At 46.9% G+C, this 25,014-nt stretch overlaps 1 protein-coding gene across 1 annotated transcript; it reads right to left on the reverse strand.

Annotated features, from left to right (window-relative positions):
• Positions 1-203: 203 nt before the first annotated feature.
• On the reverse strand, positions 204-24,493 carry CISD2 (CDGSH iron sulfur domain 2). The gene is made up of 3 exons (XM_019553096.1): positions 24,350-24,493; positions 1,406-1,620; positions 204-614 (listed from the first exon to the last, which is right to left on the reverse strand). Exons 1-3 carry the CDS (start codon positions 24,450-24,452, stop codon positions 525-527), a joined length of 408 nt encoding a protein of 135 aa, XP_019408641.1. The 5' UTR covers positions 24,453-24,493; the 3' UTR covers positions 204-524.
• Positions 24,494-25,014: the final 521 nt, after the last annotated feature.

Here is a 25,014-nt window from a genome sequence, read left to right on the forward strand (position 1 = left end):
CCACTGAATACGTTTTGATTCAGACTTTCAGGCACAGGAAAATTAACTTAGCACCCTTGAAGTGAACGCAACTAAGTTAGATCCTATGCTGCAAGTTAAATAGGGTAGAAAGTACAACATATAATATATATACACATTTTGAAAAGCAAACCACAAAATGGCAATTCAGTACTACAAAAGCTACAGAAAATTAGACATCCAGCTCTTAGAAAAGGCAGTAGGGCTATTTTATTGTATGTTCATACTAAAAAAGATTAAACATATGATTGGTATGGTCATTACTGGAATAAGACTTATTTACAGTGATGTTTACTTTACAGTTTTACATATTAGACAATTCTTCAGAACATACAAAGTATCAAAAGAATGACCTTTGGTTTAGCAACCCATCTTAATGCAGCTTAAACCCAAAGGAAATCTACAACCACCATTAGACTAATAATGCTATCATATACACAAAACATTGTGTCCTGTAAGTACACATGTAAAAAGAGACTTCAGCTCTAATCATTTAAAGATGTTTGCTATACTTCTTTCTTCTTGAGTATTAGTGGACCCACATTATCTCCTGTTAATTCGTTGTGCTTGTTGTGAGAGCCATCACAAGTAGGGAACTGGAAAAGAAGCATACACAAGGAATTAGTGTATTCATTCTACAGCATGATTAGTAAATGATTTCATTAAGAAAAATTTCAGAAAGTTATTTAATTCTACTCTTTTTCTTTCCTAGCAATGACAGTCTTCCAACAGATCACTCAAAGAGCAGGCTGCTAGTAAGGAATTAAACTTTAGCAAAATCTAAAAACAGCTGCTCCTAAAGGACAAAGGTATGCTTATAACAGTTTCAAGAGGGGAGAGCTGTACTCCAGATGGCAGCTGCTACCTGTTATGCCTGCATGAACCTGTAGTATGAAGTGCAGTAAAACTGCTCCAACTTCAACCATGTTTCATCTGCGGTCAAAGTTAGGATGATTTAGGTCACTTGTACTGCTATTCTGAGGTGAGTGGAGTGTTTTCCCTCTGAAAAAAGTGTTGAAAAAGTCTCATTTTCATTCTAAAACAGAATATAATGATACCTTTATTTTTTTTTTAATTGAATAGAACCATTTTTTCTTGGCTGGAATAGTTTATTCTAGGTTTAAAACAAAACATTTACAGGGAAGAAAAAAAAATACTTTTGTTTCACACCTCAAAGGGATAGCAGTTCTATGTACTGTGCACATAACAGACTTGTGCTGCATCTTTCATGAAGGTAAGTGTTGCTATGCACATACAGACAGAGTATAAAAGAATTGTACATTAATGGGTCCATCCTCCAGGTGGAAGGCACATGCTACAATTCACAGAAGACAGAACTGATGATAACAACAGGTTTGCTCTGTGGCAGTCCTGTAAAGCATCTTACCGTTTTAGAACGCCAACACCTGCAGTAAGCTGCCTTTGTGAGGCACAAGTCTTCAATGTGTATTTCATTCACTACTTTAGGATTTTCTTTCTGGATCTTGAGGTTAATCAAGCTATCTTTCTGTTGTTTCTTCTTGGGAAGGAATGGGCGAACAGCCAGGTAGCCAAGCAGTGCCAGCACACCCAAGAATGGCAATAACCGCAACCATTCTGAAACTGCAAAACATAATTTTTAGAGATGCCAGAATGATATGGTTTCAGTATCAGTGACTTCCAGCAGCACAACATTAGCAATATTCCTATTTGCTTTAGATGAAAGGGGAATGAGGAGTTCAGCATCTAGGGTTATAGAGGACTAAGGAAAAGGTTTAAGAGGCAACACTGGAAGGGAGATTCATTGGGCTCTGCAAACAAAGGCCACATACAGGCCCATTTCTACTGGGAAAGTCACCAGGAGAAGGGAGCAGAACAGTAGCCACCTGCTGCTCTCAGCCTGCTCCCCAGACCACTTTCTCCCCAGCTCTCCTCCACTCCAACAATCTGGGCATCATTAAATTTAGAAAATTATCGAAGGGTCAATGCAGCCTATTGAACATAAGATTTCAACCTTTTGTATCCTACTTTTGGCTGCTTTTTCAATTCACCACTTGGCTGAAGTTTTTCATTCCTGGTTTCTGCTCCAAGATGATTTCAGCAGAAATGGTGCAGCCCTTACCAAAGAATAATGTTAGAAAACATGTTAGAATAAAGTAAAAAGTCTGACAGGGAGAATGCCAAGAACAGAATGTGCCTTTTGCCATTTCACTCAAAATCCCTCCAGATTTGGCTAAATTAAGCCACAGAAAGTTGTCCTGGAGCTGGTTTTGTTCAGTATCTTAACAGCCTGGAAGATGGGATGGAGTGTGCCTTCAGCAAGTTTGCAGATGACACCAAGTGGAAGGGAGTAGTAGATATCTTGGAGGATAAGGATAGGCTTCAGAGATAGAAAAATTGAAGGAATGGGGTAAAAGAAATTTCACGTGCATCCAAACGAGCACATGTATATAGTCTGTAGCACCTCAGATCTGTATGAGGCACTGTAAACCACATGCAGCACTTATGCACTCATTCACTGAGCTGCTAATTTGCAGTGCACATTTTTTTTGACACCAGGAGATCCCAGTGTCAAAACCTGACACTTAAATAAGTGGTGCAGCACACATGGCAGCAGCATGTGCTGCCAGAAACAGTACCTGCCAACCCAGAGCCATGCTGGCTTCCAGCCAGGCTCCAAGCTGCCAGATTGGTGCTGTTTCTTCCCCAAGAGGCCTCCAGAACCCCAGGTAAGGCTGCTAGGGGCCAGCACAGGTACTGGCCCCAGCCTCCCCTACCCTAACTGGGTCATTTTGTCACGCAGCGGAGTATGTATGCAGGGGTGTGCCCTTAAACAACAACCAGCAGCACCAATATGTGCCACTGCTTTTCATGCCATGGGAAACATGTGCCCCATCATGTTTGAATTCATCTGGACACACTCATTAGTTCAATAAGAAGAGAAGAAATCCAAAGTCCTGCACTTAGGATGAAACAATCCCACGCACTGGTACAAGCTGGGAACCAACTGGCTAAGCAGCAGCTCTGCAGAAAAGGACCTGGGGATTACAGTGGACAATAAGCTGAATAAGAGCAGACAGTGTGCCCTTGTTGCAAAGAAGGCTAACTGCATACTGGGCCACATTAGCAGGAGCACTGCCAGCAGATGGGAAGTGATTCTTCCTCTCTATTCAGTACTGGTGTGGCCACATCTGGAGTACTGTGTCCAGTCTTGGGCCCACTGCTACAGAAAGGATGTAGACAAATTGGAGAGAGTCCACCAGAGGGCAACAAAAACAGGGCTGGAGCACTTGACTTCAGAGAGGCTGAAGGAACTAGACTTATTTAGTTTTAGTCTGGAGAAGAGAAGACTGAGGGGGGAATTTAATAGCAGCCTTCAACTACCTGAAGGGAGGTTCCAAAGAGGATGGAGCTCAATTGTTCTCAGTGGTGGCAAATGACAGAACAAGGAGCAATGGTCTCAAGGTGCAGCAAGGGAAGTTTAGGTTAGATACAAGGAAAAAGTTTCTTACTAGGAGGGCAGTAAGGCACTAGAACAGGGAACCCAAAGAGGTTGTTGAATCTTTATCCTTGGAGGTTTTTAAGAGCTGTGTAGACAAAGCCTTGGCTGGGATGATCTAGTTCAGGGGTGTCCAACCTTTTTGAATGTGGGACTGGATCATGAACTTCTTATCACCCAGTGGGCCGGCGAGCCATATTCAAAGACCTCACAGGAAGTGGCATCACATCAGGAAGTGATATCATGTGACCTTTGACACCAATGAAGTTGCAGGAAGTGACAATGAAATGGGTCTAACCAGTTCAAAACTCTCCCTCTATAGCATCCACCTCTGCCACTGTTTGGGACAGGATACTGAGCTAGATGGACCATAGGGCTGACCAAGCATGACACTTTTTATGCTTTTATGTTCAGAAGCTCTTATGTTCTTTGGCTGAGCTTCCAAATTATGGCTGAGATTTGCAAAAAGGGGTAGATAGGCATGTTACAAAGTTGTCATAAAAGATTTGGAGCCCTTTAAATCCCATTCATTTTAATGGAAGTTGGCCTTTTGATTCAGCTTTGAAAATCTCAGCCCAAGGTGCCAACCAAAGAAGTCAAAATATATTTTGCATTTCTATGCAATGCAACTATGGGGGGCTCTCCAAGCATTTTACAAACATTAAATGAACCTCCAGATGAGCCCAGCCGGAGCAGCAGGGGCTTAGCTGCACTTTCCCCCTACCTGCACTGGTCAGTCCTGAGCGGCACATGGCTCCACCGCCACTTCTGCTGGCTGGTGCTGACCCAGGTGGGTCCATCCCATCCAGGGCAGCACACAGCTGAAGCTGGCTTCCCACATGCTGCTGGGGATGGGAAGAGCCTGGCCGGGTCGGCACCGGCCAGCAGAAGCGGTGGCAGAGCCATGTGCCCCTTGGGACAGGACAAGCCCAGCCGGAGCAGCAGGGGATGAGCTGCATTTTTCTCCCTACCTGCGCTGGTCAGTCCCAAGCAGCACATGGCTCTGCCGTGGCTTCTGCTGGCTGGTGCAGATCTGGCCAGGCTCCTCCAGTCCCCAGCAGTACACAGCTGAAACCAGCTTCTCACGTGCTGCTGGGGACAGGAAGAGCCCAGCCGAGTCTGCACCAACCAGCAGAAGCGGCAGCAGAGCCATGTGTTGCTGGGGACGGGATGAGCCCAGCCAGAGCAGCAGGGGCTCAGCTGCACCTTCTCCCTACCTGTGCTGGTCAGTCCCAAGCGGCACATCGTTCCACTGCCACTTAAGTTGGCCGGTGGTGACCTGGCCAGCCTCCTCCTGTCCCCAGCAGCACGTGGGAAGCCAGCTTCAGCTGCATGCTGCTCTGGATGGGACAGACCCACCTGGGTCGGCACCAGCCAGCAGAAGTGGCAGTGGAGCCATGTGCTGCTTGGGACTGACCAGCGCAGGTAGGGGAAAGTGCAGCCAAGCCCCTGCTGCTCCAGCTGGGCTCATCCTGTCCCAGGTGGCACACGGCTACTCCTCTTCCCCCATGCACTGCGTCGGCAAAGTCAAGCTGACGTGGTGCATGTGGAACCTTGTTTCTTCCCCAGCCCTTCAGCAGCCATTAGGAAGCTGCTGAGGGATTGGGGGAGGGACAAGGGGTGGGAACGAAAGTGAACAGTGTTCACTTTCGTATCTTGTTGCAGAACCGCAGGCCTCAGAAGATGGCTTGGCAGGCCGTATGTTGGACAAGCCTGATCTAGTTGGAGATGGTCCTGCCTTGAGCAGGGGGTTGGACTAGATGGCCTCCTGAGGTCCCGTCCAACCCTAATTTGCTATGATTCTAAGAATATATCAAAGATCTAGCTTGCTCCCACGTTCTTTGAACTGCACTTGCACTGAGGATGCTCCCCAGGCCCACCTACCTTCCTCTTCCTACCACATTTCAAGGCTTGTACACAGAGTGGCAGAAGGAGGGTAACATTCATTGAAGCTTGCAAGGAACTTCAGAGCAGACAGCTGGTATAAGCTGCCATTTGTGTTCTGTAAACTAAACAATGATTATATCAGCTGGCTGTCTCCTTCTAGATCTTCTGTTAAAATGAATCACTGGATATGCATAGTAAGAAGCTGACTATTAATTTGAGGTTGCTACTGGGATTTTCTTCAAAGGTATACAAATAGGGAGGTAATCTTCTAAAGTGTCTCTTCACTAAAAAACAAACAAACCATATTTTAATGGACTTGTCACAGAGCAAAAACTATTACATAAATGCACTGTAAGAAAAGACCTTGTATTAAATTATTCAAAACAAGTTCCTCTTTAAACTGGTTTAGTCAAAATGCAGCTAAACTACTTCTCCAGTCTGTTTCAACACTAAAACAAAAAAGGAAATGTAATACATCAGATAAAAAAGCTTCTCCTTTTCTGTCCCAGTAGTTTTAACTTACTTAAAAGTCACAGTAGTTCTATTCTTGGGCACAACGTTACATTTGTGGACAATGGATTGATTGATAAAGGAAAACGTGCACTTTCCCAGCAACAAACACAGGACTTTTCTCTTTTGAAGTGCATTCTATCATGCAAGAGCATACACCACGATGAAAGCACTGCACTGTGACAGCTATACTCCCTTGCTTGCTCTTTCTTTACTCTTTGAAGTGAAAACTATCACTCACTTCTGTTTATGGTATTCTACCTGGGGCAGATGCACAAACCACAGCACTAGAAACACAACTGTCTGCATCTTCCATCTGCACGGGTTTTGATTCCTTGTAGAATTTAACCCCTATATGTAACCCTGCAGTGTTGCTGTTCCTGTTTCTTCTGATTTTGCTTTTCTTCCCCCATGCAAAATGCCTTTAGCAAAATCAACAGTAATGATTTCTAATGCAATCAATGTACTCACCGTGTGGGCAAAAATGTATTATACTGGCTAGACAACAGCTACTGACAGCTTGTTTACCAGTTTGTCATTGGCATAAGCAACAGCAACATGAAGTGAAGGCTTGAGTACCCTCATTCTGCCAGGCAAGTATGCAGAACTCAGGGAAGATGTTTATTAAAAACCTCCTTATTCCCTCAGTAGATAAATATCTTTCTAGTCAACTTGTCCAATGCTAAACCACATCAGAAGGATGTATAACACCTGCAAGGTGTTGAGGGAGTCTACTCTTACTGACTACACTGGGTGCCTGCAACTGCTAAGGACTAGGCCCAGAGCAATTATGTTGGAAGCCAACAAAGCAAACCTCTCATCAGATTAGTGGCTTGAAATGCAAGGGTTGCCAATTTGATAATCAGATTAGCATTATCTAAGGACAAATCTACTGCTCCCTTTTGACCCCAAACTCTGACTTAATCTATGAAGAAGTTCTTGTTCTATTCCAGAATCATCTGGCATAGCTTCACTTTCCTTTAATTGCCAGTAGGAGAACAAGCAAATCCTGAAAAAGCAAAGTCTTCAGAGAAAGCAATTCTGGTGTAGGACTTTGCAGCTAGGAATTATACACTAGCTGAGTTGTGTCTAGATACACAGGAAGCAGCCAGGGATGGTCACAAGACGCATAGATAGCTTGTGTGTGGGGCACTCAGAAGACATGAGAAGAAACAAAGATACAGATAGGGTGGAAAACAAAGCAGCAAAACTGGCAGGGAGTACAGGGCTGGGAGCAGAAAGCAGAGAAGCAAATCAGACAAGAGAAGGCAATCAGAGTGGCACTTGTATAGGATGCAGGGCTAATTTGTGTAAGGGACATTTAAGCCTGCCAAAAAAGGCTGGCCTCAACTGATGCAAGCCGTTTTGTAGTCTGGCTGCTTACATAAGAAAAGGGTATTATGTGTATAACTGGAGCGTAGTGCAGTGCTCTAAACCAGGCATTGTCAACCAGGGGCAGGCATACCCCTGGGGGTACTTGGGAAGGCCCTAGGGCAGGGGTAGGCAACATTTTTTGGTCAGAGTGCCGAAAAACACCACAATACCTACCTTGGAAGGTGCCGGAGTGCCGGCATGCCAGAAAAACAAAATGAGGGAAAGGGGTACATGGCAGGATGCCCTGCTTATGCCCCTTGTCTCCTACCCAAAGCCCCTGTCCCACAGCCCTACTGCCCCTTGCCTCCCAGCCCAAGCCCCTGTCCTACAGCCTGGGCTCTGTGGTTGCCAGCAGCTACCCTGGCTCTGGGTAGCTGCTGGAGCCCAGGCTGCTCCCAGCAGGGCTTGCAGCATCCCAGCTGCCTGCTGGGAGCAGCCCAGGATCCCTGCTAGCAGCAGCTCCCCAGAGCAGGGCTGGCTGCAGCTGGGAGGATCCAAACAGCTGTGCTGGGCTCCAGCATCAGCTACGCACCAGCGTGCGCAGGCACGCCTCTGAGAAGGTGGTGGGGGAGGCGCCTGAGACAGCACAGTCCTGGCCTCTCCTCCGCTCCTGGCACAGAAGTGATGAGCCTGGTGCAGCTGTTTGTAGCCAGCCCGGGCTCTTGGCAGTGGCAACAAGCAGTGGGCAGAGTGCAAACATCTGCGCTAGGCTGCACAGCTCCGGCATCAGCTCTGTGCTGGCAGCAACTGCACGGGCACCTCAGGGCGGACAGCGGGGGAGAGACCAGGGCTGTGCTGCCTCAGGCCCCTTTCCCATCGCCCGCTCCGAGGCACACCTGCTTGTGCCAGTGCGAAGCTGATGCTGGAGCTTGGCACAGCTGTTCGGAGCCTCCTGGCTGCAGCCGGCCCCGGCTCTGGGGAGCTGCTGCCAGCCGGGATCCCAGGCTGCTACCAGCACCAGCAGCAGTGACCCGGAGCCAGGGCTGGCTGCAGCATGCCAAGCAAAATGGCCCCACGTGTCACGCTCAGCATGCATGCCAGGGGTTGCCGACCCCTGCCCTAGGGGGTACGTGTGGGTGGGCAGAGATGAAGTGCCGCCACCCACCACCTTGTACTGCCGCCTCCCAGATGCAGGGCCTGGGTGGGGCACAGGCAGCGGCGTCCCTCTGCAGGTCACACAGGCACTGCCCAACTGCAGAGGGGGAAGCTTGCACGCAGCAGTGCCACTGCCATCAACTACCCCACACCGCACCCCAAGTGCAACTGCCACTACCTCCACCCCTGCTCCGCGACTGGCTGCCACTACCCCCCTCCCTCCCTCCCGGGGGTACACTGCTCAAAAAAGTTTGAAAAGCCCTGTTCTAAACTATCAGTGTTTTAAACTATCAAAATTCTTAATACCCACCTCAAAAAGATTTAAGCATTTTTCCAGCACAGGTAAAGACAAGACTTCCAAAATGTTCAGGAGAGACGGTCTCTCTCTTAAGTCAGTCATGTTCTACATTATATATTTGGCACCAGAAGTGGCAACCCTAAATTCTCCAGTTCTGCAAGACTACTCAAAAGGAAGCACTCCTGACCGAACACACTACAGGTTAATCACCACAGCTAAACAGACAGTAACAGGAAAGGGCGTAATTCTGATGTCAGATAGACCCTGAATCCTGTTAAGAAGAATGCTGAACAGCAAGATCTTGACTTTTACAGACCACAGACAGAATGCTGAGCGATCTGGTGGGCAAGATGAAGAGTGTCTCCGCACAGCTATGTTGTAATATACAAAAAGGAGACCCTGTAGCCACATCTCAGAGAGGAAACCAGGAACAAACAGGAGCAGGAAGCACAGGGATATTATTGATTACCAGGGATCCTGGTTTTCTCTGATAAAAAAAAAAATCCCAAATTCTCTGATAAAACCCTCAAAATCTGTGATTAAAATGAAACACCATTATATATGTAGCTATCAATCGAACACAATGTTTTATCGATATATTTACAATTTTCAAGCATTCTGGAAGCCTATCACTGCCTCAATCACTATAATAAAATTAATTCTAAATAGTTATAAATTTTGGTATTTTTGTTTTTAATCATAGAAAATCATAGCTCCCCATGCCCCCTTTACTTCACCAAGTTGCAGGTCCAGGCCCCTCACTCCCAAGCCACAGACCCCTGCCCTGCTGGTGCCCCTTGCTCCCCACCCACAGCCCTGCCGGAAGGGGCCCCCAGCTGCCAGCACTATGGGGTCAGGGACCTGAGTCTGCAGCCTCCTGCCCCCCCACCCCCACCCCCACAGCAGCACCTGAGCCCCGGTTGCTGCCCATGGGAGGCAGTAGCTGCTGTGGCACAGGGGAGTGCAAAGCCTGGCTCGCTCCCACCATGGGCAGCATGCCCTGAGCGGAGCCTGTGGGGATAGGGGGGGGATGAGCTGCCTGCTGGGGGCTTCGGTGGGGGGTCTGGCTCCCCACTGGTGTGCACACTCCTGAGAGTCAGGGGGGCACATGCCACCCAGATGGGGGCAGGCTGCCCCACGTGGGCTTGGGCTCCCTGCCCTGCTGCCCTCCCTCGGAGCCTCCGCCGCCCGGCAGGCAGGACCTGGCATGCCATGGCAGAATGGGGTCAGGTAAGGAAGCTTTCTGCCAGTGCAAGCCTTGTACCACCCTGGCAAAGTGCCTCCTACCCACCCCGGGGTAGCAGTATGGAGTTGTGTCTCTTGCTGTGGCTGAGTGGGCAGGAGGCGCCTTGCCAGGGTGGCACAAGGCTTGCAGCAGCAAGGAGTTTCCCTGCCTGGTCCCACTTGGCCACGCTGGGTCTCATCTGCTGAGCCGCAAAAGAAGGCAGCAGGGCAGAGAGCTCAACCCCGCAACAGGCACAGATCTGGGGGGCACATGCCCCCCTCTGCGCTCCCTGGGAGTGTGCACAGCGGGGGAGCAGGCCTACCCACCCCCTGAATGAGCCGCCCATTGCTCTGTCCCACTCCCCACCAGGGCCCTGCAGCCATGCATTCCAACCCCAAGCCCCACACACCACCTGGGCTGAGCAGCAGCCCCACTCCCTCCCTCCTTCCCTCCCTATGGGGACCTCAATTCTCCCCCACCCAACTTACCTATCTGCTCTCCAGGGTGCCTGGTAACCATGTACACACACATGGATCCCCCTGCCTGATTGCCCTCCTCCTGCTCCCACCCAGCCCCTGCCAGCCTGCAGAGAGCTCTTTGTAAAAGTAAAAAAAATCTGTTTTTTAAAATGTGTTTCTTCACTAAAATGAGAAAACCATGGTTTTCTCAGGTAAAGGGGGAAATTCACATTTTTCTCCGTTTTCCTGCGGGAAACAGAAAATCCAGATCCCTGTTGATTACACTGTTGCCCGCTACTGGTATGGTGGCAGCCAAAGATGAGAAAATTTTGCCTCACTAGCCAATGATTTCTGTGGCACCAGAGGCTTTCCTGATCACCAAAACAAAACTCAGTCATGATATAAAATATTCCCATATAAAAGGTAGCTTTAAAACAGGGTGGGGAGGGAAGAGAGCGTGGAAATAAAACCATTAATAGTAGGAAAACTGTTGTTCGTCCTTCATAAGCAAAGATGACCATATCCAGCTGGGGGGGAGGGGGAAGGGAAGTAAGGGGGAAAAAGGAGAAAGAAGAGAGAAGAAAGAGAGAGGTGGGGGGGGAGGCTAGGTCGAGTGTGTACACAGGTGATTTATAAGCCCAATCTTTGCCCTGAACAATCTGCTGGAGCAGGGGTAGGAGGAAATACAATATTTATATTTATAAAGGTATTTATTATGGGGGCACCAATACAGATTTTGGGGGCTGATACCAACAGCCAATATTTAAGGAGGCATACTAGCTGATACTGATCCAATAGCCCATACAGCTGCCATCAGGCAGTAAGTCCAGTGTGGTGGAAGGAGAGGGGGGACGGAAGGGGGCAGATCAACATGATGAGGGAGGAAGGGGACAGGCACCGCCCAGCCAGGGCCAGCTCATGGGGTGAGGGCAGCTTCTGCTGCTGCTTGCACCCCAGGAGGGCAGGGCTGGGGGGGGGGTGCCCCCAGTGGCACAAGGTGTGCTGCATCTGCAGGGTGGAGCCAGAGCCGGTGCTGCATGGGGCTTTTCTTACCAGGGGCTGGGCTCAGAATGGGCTCCGGCTCCACTGGGAGGAGGCTGCAGCCATCCCAAATTTTGCCACAGCTCCACTCCTAGCCCCGTGCCCTGTCCCAGCACAGCCCTGGCTTTTCCCAGTGCTGGGGTGGAGACGGGGGTCCCCCAAGTGCAAGCAGCAGTGGGAGCTGCCCCCACCCCACGATCCATGCCTCTGTCCCGTGCCCCTCCTCCCCCCAGTTGGGCAGCGCCTGGCCCTGCCCCCTCCCTCACCGCAGGGATGTTGGTCTGCCCCCCACATGCTCCTTCCCTCCCCTCTCCCATTCTGACTTACCAGCTGCAGGCAGCTCTCTGCTCTGCTCCATGCTGTGCTGCAGCTGTGCACAGCACAGACACTGATCGGCCAATATCCAATATAGACAATTTTCTTCATATCAGTACTGATCTGATATCAGACCGATGTATCAGTGCACCTCTTTTATTTATATATTGTAATATTTTATGCTTACTTAATATTTATAATGAAGCTGTAGTCCTTGGAAGTATTAAAAAAATCTAAATTGAAAGCAGTGCTGTGAGTCTATAAACAGCTGCTGTGCCTCTATGGCTGCTCATGCCTTTCTGAGCCAGATGGAACGACACTAACAAGACTGCTCACTTTTACTGCTGCTACTCAGAACTGCAGTTAGACACAAGAATAAGGTCACTCCATTAGTTGTTACTTAGGAAAGCTGAGCAGCAACAGGAGCAATCGAAAGAGCTGTTCATGACTGTGCCCAAAAATGGGCAGTGGGAAGAGTGTAGTGTAATGAAGATCCATCTGTGCGCCTCCAGAGAGGAAACTTCGGTTTCTTTTTCCTTCCAGCCATCAGACGATCTTTAAATTCACCAGAAATTTGCTAGCTAGGGGCTAATAAACAAGATTCAGCCCCTGAACTGTGTGCAAGAATAACACTATGACAAGAATTCCAAAACACTCCCTAAAAGCTGAGGAGATGGACTTAATCCCTGTGTTTTTTCCACATGGTCTTTAAAAAGAAGACAACTCCCTAAAATTTTCAGACTCAGCACTTCTAGATCCCTAACAGTAACAAGAAGCTTATTACATGCTCACAGAAAGAAGCAAAGCTGACAGTGTCAAGTTAAATAAAAAATGTATGGCCTCCACATAAGACAAACCTTTCATCAACTGCTGCTCTTTTCCCTCTCTTCTTTGGAAGGCAGGAGGAAAAGGTAGACAGCCAAGAAGAGGTGGTTTTGCAATAGAATGGCTTATCAGCGGGTCAGGATGCCAAACTTCAGAAGTACACAGTTGTGACAGGCTTCTCATAAGAATCTCTCTGAAAATTCAAGTTACTTCCTGAATTACACTGTCCTCAGTTAACTAGCAGTTAACCTTCTCCAACGTATTTGTAACTGTGACCTGGTTTGTTTTTTTTAAATATCCAAACAATTTGTATACAATCTAAATGCAAAAGACCCTACCCTTCCATTTCAGATTCCCATTCACTAGGTCAGCAGCCAATGGGATGAGGGGGAAGTAGAGAGAAGAGAAATCTTTCAGTGCCTGTATCACAGTTTAAACCATAAATTAAGAAACTTAATTCCACCTATAGGGTATCATCAGACAGGTCTGTGAGGTGCTAATGTCTGAGATCCACTTTTCAAGCAAGCTACAGAGGCTGTTGCTCATGGTATATCCCGCTCCCTCACACTTCTCTATGGCAACTGCAGTTAAACAGAGCATGTATTATCAAAGAGGTAGCCCCTGACAAAGCATCAAACATTTGTCAGAGGGTCTGCAGGACAGGCCTCTTTCTGTAGGGCATTCTACTTAGGTTACCGTCACAGGGCACTAAGATGCCTGCTCCTCTAAGAACAGAGATTGCCTGGGGAGAGCCCAGAGAGCCAGACAGGAGCCCAGGTGCAAGTTACCATGAAAACCAGCTAATGAGGAAATTAGCCACACCTGCACCTGGTCAGCTGGCTGGAAGAGGCAGGGCCCATATAAACCCCAGGGCTGGGACCAGGCAGTTCAGTTCCCTGCCAGCAGCCATAGGGGAAGGAGCGAGGAGGAATAGCCCAGTGATGCAGCAACCGCCAAATACACTGCCCTTAGGGCTAATGGGACTCCAGGAGCCCACAAGGTACCCTTGCCTACTAGGCACTTAGCACTAGAGAAAAAGTTTTATTCTTTTAAAAGGGGCCAAGCAAGACCATGTCCAAACAAAAGATCAAAGGGCAGCCTCCCTATATTAATAGTACCAGCAAGACATGGTGGGTGAGAGAGAGGGTACCGGTTGGGCAAGACTAACACAGTTAAGGAGCCCTAGGGGTAACACTGTCATCCCTAGAGACCCCACCCTGTTACAGTTACCAAAAAAATTCACAGAATATAGGACAAAGGAAAGCCCACAGCCAAGTGTCAGGGTCTCTCCACTGGAAAATCCAAGTATAGCCAGCTTCTACAGTGAATTTACAATTCTGTTATCTTAACTCGCATAAAACCACAAGTCATTCTGACCTAAAGATAAACATTGTCTATATATTTTACTATTACTTTAATCGAAAATAGCAATATAAAAAGCACAGTCATCCTGAGGGTGCTGTATATTTTGCCTATTATGAATGTGAAAGGGGAGGAAAAAATGAAGCCCCAAAGTAAAAGGAATAGACATTTCTGAATGCTAAGGGTGTGACCATACTGGAAGACCAACAGTCAATATCAAACCCTAGTCCTTTCCTTCCTCCCCACCCTTCACTACTTGTATTTTCAGGGATTAATGGGTTTTGTAGTTGATGCTACATAGTCAGTTCCTCTCCACACCAGCAACCAGTGCTCCATCACAGCTGAGAGGCCTGCACTGACGGATGGACTCTAATCTGCCTTTATGTCTAGTACAGTAGATTCAAGGTTTTCTATTTACGATGCTTACACCACTCAGCATCTTGTGTATTTTATTCTGTTTCTACATGACTCACTACCAGGGATGCTGCCTTTCTCTGAGTTAAAAAAACAAATCCAATTTTGGATATAAAACAGTAACCCAAAATCCACATTTTTCCAAGATTAAAATGAAACACCACTAATATATATCCTTCCATGGAAGAATGTGGATTTTGAGTTACTACTTTGTATCCAAAAATTGGGCATTTTTTTTTTTTTAAATCATCAAAAACCAGGATCCCTGCTCACCACCAGATATGTAAATTTAAACTGCCCCAATCTGGTAACTAAGGAAGCTCTATGAAGTAAATATAGAAAAGGTTTCAATAGCCAAAATATTATATCCACCCAGACTCCAGGGTTGGGATCCTTTAACCTGAGAGTGAAACAGTAACACTCAAACAAATGCATATCCATACAATGCTGATCCACTTGTTAGCAACTGGCTCAGATGACAGAGTGATCCAACGCTGAGCAACTCTTTCTCACTCCAATCCAAATCTTGTGCAATTTACATCCAGCACAAGCCCTGTGGCGACAGGCCAACAACGAAGCAGCAGGCGTGGACACACTTGAAGCTGTAGCTGCAAGTACACAGGCGGCTCAGGGCTTTGGGTCACTTTTTACTGGACAGAAGCAGTGGTAGAACTCAGCAGTCTCAAGTGGCTGAGCAGCCCTATTCAGGACCACACTGCTCGCCTCTTAGAGTGACGAAAGGGCTAGAAAAGGTGCTCCAAATATTGTCAGCTTTACCTCACCCTGGCCAGCATACCGCAGCTGGCAGGGGTTCCACTACAGTGGTCGAAAAGGAAAGAAATCAATCTCCCTCAAGCTGGGCGTGAGGAAAGTATGCACACTGATTAACAGAAAGGAGAACTGCCTCAGGGGGAGAGAACTGGGCAGATGCAATGTCCAGATTGTTGCCCTCAGCAAGACTCCCCTACCTGATGAAGGGGAGCTCTCAAGAAAAGCTGGCTACACATTCTTCTGTAAAAGTTGTGGCAGTGAAACCAAACGGGAAGCAAGTGTTGGCTTTGCTGTATAAAACAGCCTCACCAAGAAGCTGACCTACCTGCCTAAGGGAGTAAGTGACCAACTGATGGGGCTCAAGCTTCCCCTGCTTAGCAAAACTGCACCACTATCATCAGTACATACACCCCTACCATGACCAAGTCAAGAACCAGTTCTACTATGTCCTCCACTCCATGATCACTACTGTACTGAAGTCTGACCGGCTCATCCATGTTGGCAACTTCAACGCCTTGATTGGCTCTGACTGCCAAGCATGGGATGGCATCACTGGGAAGCATGGGATCAGAAGCTGCAACAGCAATTGTCTTCTGCTTGGACTATGTGCTGAACACAAGCTCCTGGTTACCAACACTGTGTTCCATCTCCCCCACTGGAAGAAGACAATGTGGGTGCACCCTCACTCTAAGCACTGGTATCTTATCGACTATGTCATCGTCCAAAGGATGGACAGACATAATATCCATGTAACCAAAGCAATGTGAGGCACCAAATGCTGGACTGATCATCTCCTCACCAAAGATCACAATTCAAACCAGACAGCGTCCACAAAGACGAAGTGGACCAAAGCGCCTCAACTCTGCAGGGCTGATAAGCGACAGCACCAGGCTGTCTCTTGCAAGCCGTCTGAAAGATCAGCTTCACACTACATCACTCCATTCCAGCTCCACTGAAGCCAACTGGAAGCGGCTCCATGAAATTATACACTGGAGCTTTTGAGATCCTGGGACCAAGCATCTGCACACCAAGACTGCTTTGATAAAAATGATGAGGAGATACAACTGCTGGAAGAAAAACAAAATCTCCATACAGCCTACTTCTATGATAAGTCTGTGTCAACACAACACGCCAACAGCTCCATACAGAAGACCATTCAATACAAGCTCCAAGGGGTGCAGGACACAGTTAAAAAACAAAGAAGACAAGATCCAGCACTATGCTGACCATAACGATGTGAAGTTCTTTGATGCCATAAAGGCTGTCTATAATCTGCAAGTCCTCAGATCCTCCCCTCTGCTGTCCACCAATAGGACCAAGCTGCTAAATGACAAGGTCCAGATCTTCCAGAGATGGACTGAACACTTCAGCGTCATCCTCAATCAGATCTCCACTGTCAACATGGATGCCATACACAAGCTGCCTTAAATCACCATCAACACCTCACTTGAAGCTCCGCCTACAATCGTGGAAGTCCAAAAGGACATGCAACAACTATCTAGTGGCAAAGCTCCTAGAGCCAATGCAATTCCAGTGGAGGTGGAAATTAGGTGGTCACGGCCTCACAGAGAAACTAACCGATATCTTCTGCAGTATGTAGGCACAGGAGGTAGTCCCTCAAACTCAAGGAAGGGAAATTGCCAGCTCTGTGACAACCACAGGGGCATCTCCCTTCTTTCAACTGACGGCAAGATACATGCAAGAGTCCTCCTCAACCGGCTGACTGACCATCTAAACAACCTACTGCCTGAGAGTCAATGTGGCTTCAGAAAAGTATGTGGAATCACCAACATGGTGTTTACAACCCAGCAGCTTCAAGAAAAGCACCAGGAACAGAACATTGACCTTCTCCTCACATTCGTCGACCTAACCAAAGTCTTTGACACAGTGAACCACAAAGGCCTCTGGGAAATCATGAAGAAGTACAGATGCCCCAGAAAATTCATCAATATGGTCTGACAGTTCCACGATGGCACATGTCTTTCCAAATGGTGAATACTCTGACCCCTTTCCAGTCACAAATGGAGTTAAGCAGGGCTGTGTGCTCACACCTACCCTCTTCAGCATAGTATTCTCTGCCAGGCTGTCAGATGCCTTCCAAGATGATGACCTTGGTATAGGAATCAGGTACCATTTTGACGGAGACACATCTTCAACCTTCTCAGGCTCCGAGTAAGCTCCGAAGTCCAGACAGCCACGCTTCGTGACTTCCTTTTCGCTGACGACTGTGAAGTATGCAATGGTCCACGGACCTATTCTTGTCAGCCTGCAACAACCTCGGACTCACTATTAACAAGATGAAGACCGAAGTGATGTTTCAACCTGCGTCTGGCAGAACACCCCAGGAACCACACACCTCAGTTAAAGGCCAACAACTGCTGGTGGTCAACAAGTTTGCCTATCTAGGCAGCATACTCTCCTGTGCTGTCCACATTAACAACAAAGTCAATGAGAGGCTAGCAAAAGCTGGCATGGTCTTCAGCAGACTCCATAAGTTGGTCTGGGACTGCAGAAGCATTGGAATATCAACAAAACTGAAGGTTTACAAAGTCATCATCCTCCCGACCCTTCTTTATGCCTGCGAAACCTGGACCGTCTACCAGCATCATGCCAAGAAACTAAACCACTTCCACCTGTGCTGCCTGACAAAAATACTAAGGATTAAGTGGCAAGACAAGATTCCAGACACTGAGATGCTCAGAAGATCCCAGTATCCACATCTTACTGAAACTGGCACAGCTAAGATAGGCTATGGCTAACTGTCAAATGGAGTACACTTTAACGAAGGACCAAAGAAGCAGTACAAGGACACCCTAAAGGTGTCCCTAAAGAGTTCTGGCATCAACCCTGCGTCATGGGAGCAAATCACTCATGACCATCCATCCTGGAACTCATCAGTCCAAGAGCAGAGCACTGGCCTTCAAGCAGTGGTGCATGGCAGAGGCAGTGAGGAAGCACGTGGCCAGGAAAATGAGGACCTCTCATGTCCAGTCCTCATCACTCTCCTGCCCCTGCTGTAGCAGATTGTTCAGGGCAGAGATGGGGCTTATAAGTCACCTATGTATCCACATGACCTAGCCTCCACACACCTCCCTTTCCTCTCTCTTTTCTCCCTCCCTTCTTCTTTCCTGCTTCCTTTCTCTCCCCCCTCCCACCCTCCGGATTCAGTCATCTTCGCTCCCGAAGGACAAACAAACAATGCTGATCCTGGCTGAGTTGCCAATACATGGTACCCCAACCCAAATAATAAGACTATGATTTTTCATTTAAGATATATTTTAAAAAAATCAGTTCTTGCCCTTCTTTCAAAGGCAGGACAAAAATCTCTGTCAAAATTTGGAAATTTTCTTTTGAGGTTGCTGAAAAAAATATTCATTCTCCTTATTTTGTTGTGAACATGAGTAATAAATGGGATTTTAACCCTAACCTACATTGTATAACACCCTTTCAATTATTATAATTTAACTGGCATTATTTCCACCATCTTGAATTTGACCTATTGACCTACACGTTTAAGAGTCTCACATGATTTTCAAGGCAGAGGCTTTGTCTTCCACCTGCTTGTAAAATGGTATATTAATCTACAATTTATAAATGTTACAGTTTAGTTACAGTACCACCTATCATACAAGCTACAAGTAGGGGTCTGTGAAGCTTCAATTGCCAATTAGATTTGGATAAGATTCGGTCCGATTCGGAGGCTGAATCACTGAATCTGAATCAAATCGGGAGACCATAAAAGCCCTCTGAATTGATCTGGAAAAAGATTTGGAAGCAGTCTTGCAGGGGAACAGAAACTGAGAAGAGGGTGGGAGAGTGGGGGGAAGACTAACACCTGTAGCCGGCCAGTAACTGTGATCTTTCCCCCAGTTCCCTTCCAATCATAGTGCTCTGGGGGCTCTGGGGGGTGTAGAAACAGCACATAAGCCTTTGTCTGCAGCCTTTCTGTCCCTTTTGTGAGCTATTTCTGCCTGAGCACTGGGAAGGCCCCCTGTTATAGGATACCATCCCTGCTGTTTTCATCCCACTGCACCTTAACACACACACACACAGTCACACGTCACAAATTTTGCTTTCAGAAGCTTGAGGTGCAGTTTCCCAGAAACCCCTGCACCTATCTCCTTGAACCTTGGCAGGCTTCATGACCTCAAAAGGGGCTACCATCCCTCCTATTTTCATCCAAATCTGCCAAAAAATGACAAAGTTATAGGTTTTTCAGTGATTCCCCCATTATAGTCTATGGCTGAATCTTCAAATCTCTCCAAATCAAACCCGAACCTTCCAAAGCCAATTCAGTCAAATCGATTCAGGACAATGATCCAAATCTCCAAATCGAATCACTGTCCTCCGAATCTGAATCGAATACTTCCCTAGTCACACAGGCCTAGCTACTAGCCACTTCTCAAACTTTCAGCGGGGACTGTCCCTGATTCCAGGTACTAATATGTAGGCTAAAAAAGAGTTAGGTTAAAAGGAGAGAGAGAGACAGCACTGAAAGATAAAACAGACATCCATATACATGATACCAAAATTACTAGAAAATGGAGTCATAGAACAGGATATGAGATTATCAGTAACTTGTTTAATTATAGTTACCACCATGTCCTGGGTGCTTGCAGGACATATGGAAATGGACATATATAACTACTTCCATTTGTGGGGCTGTGCTCATTTTATATTGAGTTTTACATATGCATGCATGAAACTGCAGCCTGGGAACTCTGCATCTATGTATGTTCTATCACTTGGCTTGCTTTAATCTTTTTTGTAACGTGCAGTTTCCAAACTATTCAGTATGTTATTAACATACTAAAGGCCCTTGTCCACCAATGGCATGAACCAAGCCCAATGCTCTGCACAGAAACATGGCACTCTTTCTTTTTACCCACCTCTGAGAGTGCTCTTTCCCTACATACTGGCTGTTTGCCCTCTTTAAAGAGAGAATCCCTTTTTATTGAATATTTTTATAAAACAACATAATATATTTCTTAATCTTTCCCTTAAAATATTATTATCATTATTAAATAAATAAACATTTCCTAACTTTAATGTTGTTGTTTTTATTTTTAAGGAAGTCTCTTTTTCTGCAAGTTTGTCACAGAAATCACTTTGGGGTGAGTTGTGTCAAAGTCCTCCCAAACTTCATCTTATAACGCATCTGGCCCTCTCCATGTTTAATCACAGAGGTCCATTAAAATGCATTTATTTTGAAATACTAGCTTCACCGCAGCCTACATATATTGTGGTGGGATGAAACATGAGAGATTTGAAATGTCAGCACCAGTGTTACTAGGATACCCTAGTAACACTAGTAGCCAATTATAATACTCTTTGGCTTACATCAGTGATTCTCAACCAAGGTGCTACAGTACCCCACAGTGCCTTGAAAGGTTTTCAAGTGTTGTGGTACACTGTACAATGTTAGCACTTTTATGTGAGAAACATGTTAAACAAGATAAACCCAGAGTTTTAAAATATGAATCCATAGCACCAAAACCAGTCTGACCTGTTGTGGTATGTCTTACTTCTTCACAACAGGAGAATTGTTCTATTATCAAAAAATGAGTGAAAACTAAGAGCTGGCATCTTCCAAGGGGTGCCTCAAGTCTAAAGACATTGAGAGCCACGGACATAGATCCTCAAAAGTATTAGGCCCATTGAACTCCCACTGATTTTGATACAAGTCAAGCACTTAAAATCCCTGTAAGAATCTGGCCCTGTGACTAGGACAAACTTGCTTTAGGGGTGTTGGTTGTAGCTGTGTTGGTCTAAGGACATCAGCAGACACAGTTCTTTGGGTAAACGTGATATCTTTTATTAGACCAACTAAATAGTTGGGAAAATGTTCTTTGCAAGCTTTCAGATACAAACACCCTTGTTCAGGCACAGGGAGAATTTGTTTTTCTTTGTGTGCTACTTGCAGAACTTCTGCAAACATGGTCAAAGTACAAAGTTGTGGAAAACCTATAAAGACTAGTAGAGGTTTAGTTCAGACTGTGGGAAACCTCTAAATGTAAGAGGTTTAGTTCAAGCATCAGACAGTAATGAGAAAGTTCCAACGCAATTGTTATAACACAAAACACTGCCTGGGAATTTGTGCATTTCATGCTGCAGGAACAGCTGATAGGGAAGAAAAAAAACCAGTGTCTTTAACTTAGATGTGGTCATATCTTTTCAGGATCCATTTTAGTTAATGCCGAACCACTGGGGTCACAAGCAAGGTCATTCTGTTTATCACATTCTGTTATTTCAGGTGGCTGCTACTATGAAACAAAAGGCTGCTGGCCAAGATGGAGGCTTGCAAGGATGGATGATCTTGGAAAAGACTCATTACATCAAGTTTACCATGCTAACGATAACATGATGCTGATCATGTTAAGTTTACCTTAACAATGAATACTTCAGCCTTCCACATGTCACCTCCAGCTGTTTTTCTCACTTTAGTGCTATCAACATGATACACGCTTTATACCTTTAAGAAAAAGATAAGTGTGACAATGGATAGTAGCCTTGCTGCATACTGGGGGAGGGAGGGGAGGATATCATATATGCAGATTTATACTGTTAGCCCATAGCTCTGTATTTCTGGTTACATTTTGGATCTACAGCCTTTCTACTAAGTTCAACTGCTCAAGTACTAGTGAAATCGGTAAGAACCAGAGGTAGCAAATTTACACAACTTCTGGAGTTTTTCATCTAAGCTCAGTGAATTACTACAGCAGTAACAAAGCTGTTTTCATTCCAATCTCTTCTTTCATCCACATACAGAAACATTCACCTTTGGGACTGAAGTGTCGTATAAACGGACTCAGCCAGAGGTGAGCTCCCCGTACTCCTAAGTCCTTTTAGGCAGAAAGAATTTAGTGCAAGCAGAATGAGTTGTGTAACACGCTAAAGAGTTCTCCCCTTTCCAGCTCCCTCTTTAAAAAAAAAAAACACAAAAAACCTGATGTTTTGTGAGAATCTGTCAAATAACTAAAGTTTATAACTTCAAAGTTAAAGCTATTTGGTCTCAGCAAGAAGTCTGTACTTCAGGTTATATAAAGCACAAATGCTTTTAAAACTGTCGTTGCACGTACAGGACTGTGCATTAATACGAGAAAATTCTGTCGTTGTGTTGTATGACAAATATTGTATACATAAACACACAGGTAGACTGCAGAACAATTCAGTTACAGGCAATACAGGCTCAGACAGCTGAAGCAAACAGGGATTAGTCAAGAAGCTTTATATTTTAAACTAGGAAATTAAATTAAAAAATACTGTTACACAACATTACAGTGGCAAGATGGAAAGCTTAAGACAGGAAATACCAAATGTTATGGCTGTATGGGACTTGATCCATTTCATATCAGAATTATGATTTCCCTTAACTTGGTGCAGAATGATTACCACATGCCAGAGAAACTTCAGAAAGAAGGAAGTACAGCTTGGTAATGCTCAGGAGAGAGACAGTTAGATATACAGTGAGAAAGAGACAGAGAGAGAGTTAGATATACAGATATACAGTTAGTTATAGTACGGGAGAACACTCAATGTAAACATGCTGGAAGACAAAACTCAAATGCTCCCTAACAATGCTGTCTGGAAAAGCCTGGTGTTCAGTGTAAGCAAGCGAGCCATCCTGAGTTTTGGGAGCTTTAATAGTGCCAGAGCAGTGGCATGATCTTTGCATCTGTCCCCAAACAAACAGTGCTAGCTGAAAGAGTGTTTTCCAGGTTTCATCTGCCTGACAACCAAGTCAAAAGATTTGATTCATGAAGTTCCCATTTACAATTTATTCAGGACCTCAACAGAGCACAAATTCAGAAAGCACAATTCTGTCCTTAAAATGGCATAACTTTAGCAAGTCCAAGAGACATCTAATGACTCTGGGGGAAAGCATTTCCTCACCTTTTTCAATCTGATTACTGGGTGCAGCTGGCTTGTGTCTTTTGCTGTGGGTGTTCTCCTAGGAGGATATGAACTTTAAGAACATCTGGGTCAGAGCATGGGCCCATTTTGCCCAGTGTCCTGTGTCACACAGGGGCAGAGCATGGATGATGAAAGGGAAAGTGAACTGGGTATGAGTAAGCCTCTGACCACTGTTCCTCTTTCACCTGCAGCCTCTAGCATTTAAGGTCTAGGACTGTGATGTTTAACCTTTATTCTTGGTGGGCCAGATGGGCAGAGCCTAGTCCCTCTGTGGGTCTGATCCAGTCAGTGGCCCAGATCTGGCACAGCAGGACCCCACCTGTGCAAGGAGTGTGGCCCAGCGCCAATTCTGGTGTGTGGGGAGTAGAGGAATTTGGCAGTGGGGGCGGGTAGTAGTATTAATGGTCATTGTTCCCCCATCATCCAATTTCCCGGCCACTGAATTATAGAAAATTAGGTTTGGCAGTGACCTCAGGAGATCATCTAGTCCAACCTCCTGCTGAAAACAGGACCAGCCCCAACTAGATTATTCCAGCCAGGGCTTTGTTGAGCTGGGTCTTAAAAGTCTCCAAGAATGGATAGTCCACAACCCCTCTATGGGTAACCTGTTCCAGTGCTTCACCACCCTCCTAGTGAGAACTTTTTTCCTAATATCCAATTTAAACTTCCCATGCTAAAACTTCAGACCATTGCTCCTTACTCAGTTATCTCCCCCGGAACAGTCGAGCTCTATTCTCTTCTGAACCCCACTTCAGGTAGTTAAAGGTTGCTATCAAATCCCCTCTCAGTCTTGTCTTCTGCAGACTAAGTTGGGCACCTGTACACATGCACTGAGCTGCTCTTGACGCAATTAACTGATTCTGCTGGAGCATGGCAATTACTGTGCTCCAGCAGACTCCAGTGTCACGTGTATTAGCATCCCTGCACTGAAAAATGGCAATGGGAACACTTTAACTAAAACTCGTTGGAGCAGCTTTAATTAAATCATCCCCACTGCTAATTTTCAGCCCCAGGCCGGTGTATAACGCACATCAAGCCCAATCCCCTCAGCAACCACGTGCCTGCCCCCCCAGCCATTTCCGCTGGCCTCTGTTCAACTTATCCGCATCCTTTCTGCAGCGGGGCCCAAAACTGGGCACAGGACTCCAGGTGCGGTCTCCCCAGTGCCGGACAGTGGGAGATAACCGCTCCCCTCCGTGTGCTGGCGACGACAGTGGGCCGGGCCAGGCCCTCTGCGGCGACAGCGGGCTCGCTCAGGAGAAGCAGCGCGGGCTTCCCAGCCGCCCGCACCGTCCTGCCGGTGGCTCCCAAGGACGCCCCAGCCCGTCCCCCGGGACCCGGCCCCGCTCCGCCGGCTCCAGTACCTGTGAGCCGGACGAAGCCGCCGAGACTCTCGGGCAGCGGCAGACGCCGCAGGTAGGCCGGCAGCTGCACCTTCACGATGCGGGCCAGGCTCTCCAGCACCATGGCGGCAGGCTCGGACCGGGCCGTAGCTCCGCCCCCGCCGCTCAAGCCACAGGCCGGACTGCTCCCTCAGTTGCGCATGCGCACGGGGAAAGCGAAGCCCTTGCCTTCAGGGTGCCCTGAGCATGCTAGAGGGGGTGGGGGGGCTGTACTATGCCCGGCCAGTGGCTGCGCGCGCATGCGCGCACACTGCCGCATGCGCACTAGAGGAGGAGAAGCCGGTGTTTTCAGTTCGACGTATCGGCCCGCTGGGCCGAGCTGTGGGGTTGCACGGAACCTAGCATTTTGGCTGTGCGTGCGTACGTGTTCCGCTCCCGGGCCCGCTCCGCATGCGCACTGGGGGGGGAATACGGGGCGACCTCACGGACTGGAGCGGGGCTTCGGCTGACGTTGCGCTGCTTCGTGAGCTTTCCACCTCGCAGGCTTTCGAGCACAAACACCCTATGCCTGAAGGTGTTTGTGCTCAAAAGCTTGCACAGAACATTTTTTTTCCAATTATTTAGTTGGTGTAATAAAAGATACTGCATTTACGGAAAGAATCTGGTTTACCCCTGAAGTTACGCAT

This window comes from Crocodylus porosus, unplaced genomic scaffold (genome assembly GCF_001723895.1).
Source record: "Crocodylus porosus isolate Cpor-Errol unplaced genomic scaffold, CroPor_comp1, whole genome shotgun sequence".
Lineage (NCBI taxonomy): Eukaryota > Metazoa > Chordata > Crocodylia > Crocodylidae > Crocodylus > Crocodylus porosus.

Excerpts from the sequence above, each read along its gene's own strand:
- CISD2 (XM_019553096.1), bottom strand. The coding sequence starts at position 24,452 with ATGGTGCTGGAGAGCCTGGCCCGCATCGTGAAGGTGCAGCTGCCGGCC. Across the intron at positions 1,621-24,349 it reads CGGCTTCGTCCGGCTCACAG|TTTCAGAATGGTTGCGGTTA; the intron begins GTACTGGAGCCG and ends TATGTTTTGCAG. Across the intron at positions 615-1,405 it reads GGTGTTGGCGTTCTAAAACG|TTCCCTACTTGTGATGGCTC; the intron begins GTAAGATGCTTT and ends CTTCTTTTCCAG.